General features: G+C 41.5%; 1 protein-coding gene across 4 annotated transcripts; it reads right to left on the bottom strand.

The window, feature by feature from the left end:
• Positions 1 to 598: 598 nt before the first annotated feature.
• Positions 599 to 4,561, bottom strand: LOC131037409 (putative pentatricopeptide repeat-containing protein At3g49142). Of its 4 annotated transcripts, none has more exons than XM_057969546.2 (4): positions 1,458 to 4,561; positions 1,116 to 1,336; positions 922 to 998; positions 599 to 822 (listed from the first exon to the last, which is right to left on the bottom strand). In XM_057969546.2, exon 1 carries the CDS (start codon positions 4,254 to 4,256, stop codon positions 1,761 to 1,763), a length of 2,496 nt encoding a protein of 831 aa, XP_057825529.2. In that variant the 5' UTR covers positions 4,257 to 4,561; the 3' UTR covers positions 599 to 822; positions 922 to 998; positions 1,116 to 1,336; positions 1,458 to 1,760. The 4 variants fall into 4 exon arrangements, with proteins under 4 accessions (XP_057825529.2, XP_057825530.2, XP_057825528.2 ...); XM_057969547.2 differs by having other exon boundaries at positions 1,155 to 1,336; XM_057969545.2 differs by having other exon boundaries at positions 1,159 to 1,336.
• Between the last annotated feature and the right edge of the window lie 4,258 nt (positions 4,562 to 8,819).

Genomic DNA, 8,819 nt, shown 5'->3' with positions numbered 1-8,819 from the left:
ACAATGATACATGAACTTGATATTATCATTTTAATATTTTGATGTTGAACTTGAAGTAGATAATGCTATGATGGTATGATCATGATGCTATGATTACAAGTTTATACTTTATGGTGTTTTTGTTGTTTATATGATATTATGTGACTTTCTGATCTTAATTCATGCTTATAGGCTGCATAAATATATATATACATATAAATTTTGCTGTACCGGCGAACTGGTTCTTCGAACCCGAACCTGAACTGGCAACCTAGCATAAAAGGCTACATCCACTTTGAAACAGGCAAGAAACTTTATTAAATCTCTGTTCTGTTATATATACAGTAGCACTATTTAATCTGTCAGCTTACGACTGTATAATTACAATATGCAATAAGAATTATATAAAGTCTTGCAAGAGTGTGAAAACCCAGCAGCTGAAGGAAGACCAACGGAGAGTCTCTTGGGCTTCAACTACCAACAGGCTTTGTACCAGTGAATTGCTACAGTCAAATAAATCTCTACTTTGATCACATAATTTATTATTCTATAGCAATCACTGACTGGAAATTTCTTTTAAAATGTGTTTGTACACGTTCAATCTTTCTCACTATCACAGTCCACATGTAATAGATAAATCTTATTAATTTAATATGCTTTCAGTGTCATTCACAGCAAGTCCAAGAAGCACTATGATACAATGGATAATACCGCCTATGTTGGGGCACTTATAATTAGATGAAAGGAACAATGGAGGAGTTAATGCTGCACACAAGCAAGCTTGTTGTGCCATCAGCAGCACTAAATTCTGAGCCCTCCATATTGCGCTAGCATTCTCCAGCGCTGTGTACATGTTTCAAAACATTAAAAACATTATGACAGTTGCAGAAATGAAGAGGATATCTTAAATACAAAAGAAACAGGTCCAGTAACCTCACATACTTTGGTCTCACTTGCACAATTCACTGTCGCACAACAATTTTAGCAGAGCACATTGCCTTCCAGCGGAAAAAAAACACCTAACAATAATTAAAAAAAAATCAATAACAATCGCCAATAAACTCTATAAAGAACAGCAGCCAGAAAAGGAGGAACAGCAACTGTATTAATGCTGAATTGTTGTGAGAATAACGAACATCAGAGAGAAGGAAATATCATATCCCCCCTTCACCTACACACCAGATGGAAAACTGCTGAGGCCTGGAAACCGAAAGCCTTATAAAGGATACATGATATGCATGCATTGGGACACACATTGTAATGAGAAAATCCACATTTATCAGCTTGTCCACCACTCAACCCCATCCTTTTTTTCCCCCAATATACAAAATCACCTAAACACCCAACAAGCAAGAACCTACCAATCACAAGCAAAAAAACATGAGAAGCAAAATAAATATTTCTTATAATATTCAAGAAATAATTCAGGAAACATAGATAATTCTGCATGTGAATAGGAAACGAAGCGGAAATAATACCTGTAGATGATCATTATAGTCCACTGCTTAAGGCAGGCAGTAACAAGGCTGTGCTTTGTACAAGATATTTCTGCTCTATCATCGTTGGTTTACTACTAGTTATCTTAGGTATTTTGTTGACATTGTAAATATGCTTCATGAACCATGTGGTATTATTCCATCCATCAATTCTTCTACCCCAAAAGTTATACTCTGGCTCCTCTTATTCCTTTACAGTAAACAAAATACTTAGCATTTTGTTACCCATTAGAACACAAGCATGCTTCCATGCAAGATTGCATTTGTCATTTGTTGTATTCAGTATCACCAGTAATTGCCGCAAGAACACTGTCCATCCTTGAAATGATGGAAACGGCTGGAATCCCTCATAACAATCTCTCGTGAAACAATCTTGGAAATGTACTTTGTGGCAGAGTGACAATCACCACACACCCGAAGATTCTTAACTATCCGGAGAGGGGTTCCTGGAGGGGTGTTCAAAAGTCCAAATGCAATTGCTAGCTTCTCACTATGGTGACGAAGAATATACTTCTTTTGCTCTTCATCCACATCATGAAGTACAAATTTTGTATCAGCCACATACCCTGCTGCTTCCATCTTTGCCGACAATGTCTCCAGCTTTGCGTAAATTTCCTCTGTTTGTGGGTGTGATCTGTCTCCAACTACAAAAGTGTTCAGTTTGTGATTGATCTCAATCCAGCTGCATCCAGGCTGTTTCTTTACACTCCTCTCTTTCATCAATTTCCGTACCCTTTCTATTCCGTCCCAACTGCCGGTTGCTGCATAGATATTGGACAACTTCACATAATGTGCCGAATTGTTTGGATCCAACTCAATAAGGCGCTCTGCAACATACTCTCCAAGCTCCGTATTGTTATGGATTCCGCATGCCCCAAGCAAAGATCCCCAGACTATAGCATTGGGTTTTTCTGGCATTTTGTCAATAAACTTCTTGGCTTCATCAAGATGACCCGCACGACCTAGAAGATCAACCATGCAGCAATAGTGATCCATTGTAGGTGTGATTTTATGTATTCGTGTCATGCAATCAAAGTATTGTCTCCCATCATCCACTAGACCTGCATGACCACATGCAGATAAAACACCAATAAAAGTTACATAGTCTGGTTTTAAACCTTCTTGTTGCATTTGCTCAAAGAATTGAACAGCCACCTTTCCCTGACCATGCATAGCATACCCTACAATCATTGCATTCCATGACACATTATTTCTCCTAGGCATTTTATCAAACGCTTTTTGTGCATCCATTATATTTCCACATTTTGCATACATATCAACAAGGGCACTTCCCACAAAGATATCTGACTGTAATCCGCTTCTCATAACATCCTCATGGACCTGTTTCCCATGCTCTAAAGCTGCTAAGTTGGAACAAGCCGAGAGAACAATGGCAGATGTATCACTGTCTGGCTTCAAACCAGACAAACGCATCCGGCCGAATAGTTTCAGGCTCTCATCAAAACACTGGTTTTGTGCATATCCTGCAATCATTGCATTCCATGAAACAAGAGTATGCTCGGGCATTCTTTCAAAGAATTTATAAGCATCTTCCACATACCCATTCTGTGCAAAGCCTGCAACCATAGAAGTCCATGAGAATACATCTCGCTCAGGCACTTCATCAAAGAGCTTCACGGCCTCGTCCAAAAGTCCATTCTGTGCATACCCAGAAATCATAGTATTCCATGAGACCACATTCCGTTCAGGCAATTCGTCAAATAGCATTCGTGCGTCCTCCACATTCCCACATTTTATATACATGTCGACAAGGGCACTCCCCACAATGACATTAGATAGAAATCCTCCTCTAATTATCTCCTGATGAATCTCTTTGCCATGTTCCAAAGCTCTCAAGTCGGCACAGGCCGGGAGAACAACAACATAGGTAAAATGACTTGGCCTGATTCCAGATCGCTGCATATCGTAGAACAATGCCAGGGCTTCTTCCCCACGCCCTTGCCGGGCATAAGCAGAAATCATTACAGTCCAAATAATACCATTTCTTTGAGGTATTTTGTCAAACACATCGCGTGCAGCGTCTACCTCTCCACATTTAACATACATATCCACAAGAGCACTACCTGAAAACAAATTAGACTCGTACCCACTTCTAGCAATCTCTTTATGAACCTCCTTTCCCTCATCCAGAGCTCCCAAGTTGCCGCAAGCAGGCAGAACGCTTGCAAGCGCAAAATGATCCAAATCAATCCCACTACGTTTCATCTCATAATACAAATTCAAAGCCTCTTCATCCTGTCTGTGCCTACAACAAGCCACAATCATCACAGTCCACGCCACTACATTTCGTTCAGGCAGTCCGTCAAACACATTGCGTGCATCCTTCAAATACCCGCATTTGGCGTACATATTCAGGATTTTGGTTTCTAATGCTTTAAACCCTGTCTGAATTATATGGGCATGGACTAATTTGCCTTCTACAATTGCTTTCTTGTTAACACACCCATGCAGGAGATATGCATACGCATCAAAATCTACCGCTATACCTTGACAATCCATAGTCTGTAGCAACTTCAAAGCCTCTTCAATTCGGCCCTGATCAGACAGGACACTGAATCTCCCACTTAAGTTATTTTCGAGATGGTTTTCATTGCCATGGACCATTTTTTCTTCCTCTGCTCTTAATATATATGCACTATTACTCTGCAAACATTGAACTTTGGTTTGAACGGTTAAGATGTTTTGCGTAACACGGCCCTGAATCAGAGGTTTCATGATATGTAGCACATCTCTGGTGGGAGGTTTGAATCTATGTGCCATTAACCACCCCCCTGAAGTAATGAAGTCTTTAGCCCAAATCCATTATGTTGAAGTTTCTGGTCACTGAAATAATGAAGTCTTAAAACCAAACCCATTCATTCTTCCCACAGAAGGAGAGCTTACATACCCTGCAGACGGCATTCGACATTTTTTAGAAAAGATAAACTCGTGGTCGATTAGGACAGATTGCTTCGAAGAATTCACGATATGGCAACTACAAAATAAAATTCGAGTTTGTATTACATTGAACTTTATTTCATCCTCTTGTTATCCATTTTGAAAACTTTTGTTTCTTCTCTTTAAAAGTGAAAATTACTGCGTCTGCTCCAATGGAAGAGAATAACAAAAGTTTGAATAACAAAAGTTTGAAATAAAGATTAATATGAGGTTTCAGAATTAGGAAACCTCCTACACTTTAAGAACCCTTTTAAAGAATATTTTCTAAAAAAAAATAGTAAATGGTTTGCAGAAAACCAGCGTAAATTCCTGCAAATTTTTCTTACTAACTGTACAACTAAACCTAAATGGAAAGTTGATTTGACTTTTGAAAATGATCACAAAATGCACCCAAAAGACCAATAGGTAAACTAGTGTCTTATATGGGCAATAGAGTCATCTACAACACACTGCAACCTGACAAAAGAAACTAGTACACAAATCACAAGTTCCTGATCTATCAACTCTGAATATACTTGACATATACAGAGTCCTAATCTGCATCAGACTTCATCATCCAATCCACACCAAGAGTATTGATATCAATGACTTTGTTCAAAGTATTTTATATTTTCCTCCTTAAGAAAAAGACTCAGAACAACTTCATTAGATGCCTAACAAATCATTCAAATAAGCAATCCTTGATTACTTAAATGAAATAAACACCAATATAGTGACATAGAGACAATGCAAATCTGGATTTAAATTCTTTGGACTGTATATTTCATTCCCCTATCAAAAGGTTACAAGTACTTCATATCTGACTCGGAAATTGCCAAGAAACAGGCCTGCATTAAAATTTTGCTAGAGTTTTGTTACAAAATTTGTGTCCCCTTTTCTAGGTATCCTTGGTATCCTTTTATAGAAATCAGGATGCAACAAGCTTCGAACTACCTAGAAGAAAAATCTTACCCTAATAGTCATTTATTGCAAAAGTTATATTTATGTGCCATTGCAGTTGAGGGAGAAATCTAACATTCTTTCTGGGATGCGTGCTTCAATAATTGATTGGGCATTCATTTGGAAAATGGTCGAAAGGGTAATTTCCTATTACCCAAAATTGGATACAATCACCGCCAGCTTCATAATGTCGGTGGATCATCTTGTGTCAGAGCATTGATGGTTCTACCTAAGAAAACACAGAGTCGCGCACCATTATGTCCTCTGCAGATCTCCTTGGATACCTCTCACCAACCCTTTTTCACCTTGAAGCAATGTCAGATGTAACTTGCACACCTCTGCCGCTATTTCTTTTGAATATTTAAAATTTTTGGCACCAACGGATCAAGAGGTCTTCTTTTTAAGCACCTCTCCTTTAGTCGCCATGTCGCGGCCTTTAAAGTTCGAACGTGTTTCCATTGCGGTATAGCGACACCCATCCAATCATGGGAAACTAGCATGCCCTTTAACTTTCCTGAGTAATCTGCTTAGAAATGGGCCCCACCACTTGGTCTCTAGCTGTTAAAAACTTAACCGCTATCACTAGTTTGTCGTCGTAACCGCTTACCTTAACTACTGACATTAACCACTATCGCACTTGGCCTGCAGAAAATCATCACCTTTTGTCTAAGAAATAACTTCTCATATCCCAAGGTCACTACCCCAAAAATACTTGTTGTGGGCTACACTTGATTGCAGAATCAGATTCCTCGGATCGAGAGCTTTCCAACGATATATGACAAATCCATATTTGGGCAAAAATTCAACCCTTAGCCATCAATCCCTCTGCAGATCGGTCATTTAAGCCTTTGCCTTTTCACCAGTCTGAAACTATATTTTACCCTGACTTTCTCATGCAGGTTTTGGCCACATGTCACCTCCTGGTCCACTCGTGAGTCCCTCTGGACTCCACCTGTCTTGTCACCTCACCAGTCGCCAAGTCGCGGCCATTAACATTCGAGAACCTCCATCTTGCGATATGGCGACAACCGTAGATCTTCCTTGAACTTGCTTATTCTTTACTTCCTCTGAATTGTTCTTCCTACAGGTCCCACTGCTTAGTCGCCAAGTCGCACCTCTTAGCCATTGAGCATCTTTCCATTGCAACATGGCAACCACCGTTAGATCCCTCTTGACATGCCCACCGGTTAATTCACCTGGGCTACTCTCTCCTCTAACAGGCCTGCCATGTGTCGCTTCGTAGTTTTCTCCGAGCCCACCTAGACCGCCACTGCAACTGCCACATCATCTGGTTCGTTAGGCCTTAGTCTTTTGGCCAAACCTCCCCTTCACCAAGTCGCTTTCTTCTCTTATCAAAACCTTAGTTACATCGACACCTTTTATGTTGATGAAACCGATGCCTTCGGTGAGTCCCTATAGTGATCCATCGAAGCCAAGGTCTCATCGATGTTCATTTTGATGACACACCACCTATCGCGAGGGTATTCATTCTAGGCACTTCACAACCGCAGTACAATGACAGTCATGGTTAGCCCCAGAATTTCAACCCACCGTTGATCTGCCTCGGATCTGTCGTTGGATTTTAGCAATATGCTCGATCATTAGCCTCTCCTGAGCGACTCTCTCTTGTGCCACGACATCACTTGGTGTCCGCCACTTCATCAGTTGCCAAGTCGCGGCTATTAGCAGTCCAGCACTTTCACATGGCGGTATAACGACAGTCGTAGATCTTCCCTTAACCTGCTCGATTCCTAACGCATAGGCTACTTTCCATTTTCGCACGTTCTTAGTCGCCAAGTCACGATGATAACTCGACGGGCATCTTTTCATCGCAGTATAGCGACCACCGTCAAATCTTTTGCATCACCGTTTGATATTCCCTGATCTGCCCGGTCGTTAACCATGGCTAATCTGCTTCCTTCTACCGCGTGTCACCACATGGCACTCCCTAATTCATTTATGAGATCTACTTGGGCACCACCTGATTCGTTTATGAGATCTACCTAGGCACCACCTGTTTGTCGGGTCTGCCACGCGTCAACCTCTAGTTCGCCACCTGATCCACCTGAGCGCAGCCTCATCTGTCACGTCAGCACCACCAGACCCACCGTTTCACTTTGGTTTGTTCGGCATCAGTCTTTCGGCCAAACTTCCTCTTTGGCAAGTCGTTCATATGTCTCATCGAAGTCATAGTTTCATCGATGCCCTTATTTGATCGGCGGGACCAGTTGATGTTTCTTCGATGTGCCTTTGTCGATGGAAATGAGCTTTCAGCGAAACCATTTAGAGGTTCATCACGACCAAGGTTTGCTTGACATTCATGTCTGATGACATGCCACATGGCACTTCTTGATTGGCTTCGAGGTCCTTATCCTAACACCTTAGCATGACCTCCACAAACTGTCGGTCATAGTTCACCGCTAGTGGTTTGTCACCAAGTCTCGACCTTTAACAATTGAGCACCTTCATGTTGCGCTATAGCGATGGCCGTCAGATCTTTCGCACCATCATCCAATCTTCTTGGACTTGCAGGCTGGTTAATCTCCCCTTTTGCTACAAAATTAGGCCACTCTGAGATGCGCGTGCATGCGGGGGGCTCAGCCCGGGGCCACTGGGCTGAGCTTCCACCTTGCCAAAAACCCTTAAGCTTTGACACCTGATATGCATGGGGCTTTGCCTTTAAATACTGAAATGCTCCTCCATGCGGCCACTGTGGGATAAATGGACCATGTCTGGGCCTTCCCATTGGGTCATCGGGACCTCTCCAAACATGCTAACCCGATGGTCGATGGCATCTTTCCGTGCTCCGTACCTCTTATCGGGTCATTGGTGTAGCATTAAAAATCCTCTGTTGATACCCGATGGCACTGGCAACTGAAATTTCTTCCTTGGACCATGCAGAGAGGATGGTTATGTTCTGGGTTCGGACTATACACCTCCCATTGCATTGTTTATAAAACTTTGATGCCTCCCCAAACGCCTGCGGATCTTTATTTGCCTGAACTGCTTGCATTAACTAGTGGCCATGGTTCACCGCTAGTGGTTTGTCGCCAAGTCGCAGGCAATAACCATCGAGCACTTTTATGTTTTGGTATAACGACAACCACAAGATCTAAAGAAATTTGCTTGATCTTTAGGAAACTCGACAGATACATAAGAAAAGACATAGGACTTAGGAAAAATTAAAATTTATCAGAACCCACCCAGGCCTAGACTTAAAAGGGGGCCCCTCTTGACGACGCACAGACCCTTCCACTTAAGTGGAAAAAAGACAACGAGAAAAAACCTTTGACAAAAGAAAGGGGAATTTTGAACCATGAACCTTGAACCGCTTTGCAAATGGTTCAAAACTGACTTAACGCATTCTCACTTGCTTATTAAAAAACATTACAAAGCCACGACTCACGCAAGAGAAATGGTTGAACCTTGAACCTTGAACCAAAAAGG

Source organism: Cryptomeria japonica, chromosome 5 (assembly GCF_030272615.1).
Source record: "Cryptomeria japonica chromosome 5, Sugi_1.0, whole genome shotgun sequence".
In the NCBI taxonomy this organism is placed as follows: Eukaryota; Viridiplantae; Streptophyta; class Pinopsida; order Cupressales; family Cupressaceae; genus Cryptomeria; species Cryptomeria japonica.
Note: the sequence above shows the minus strand (reverse complement) of the source record. Positions and strands in the feature narration are given on the sequence as shown.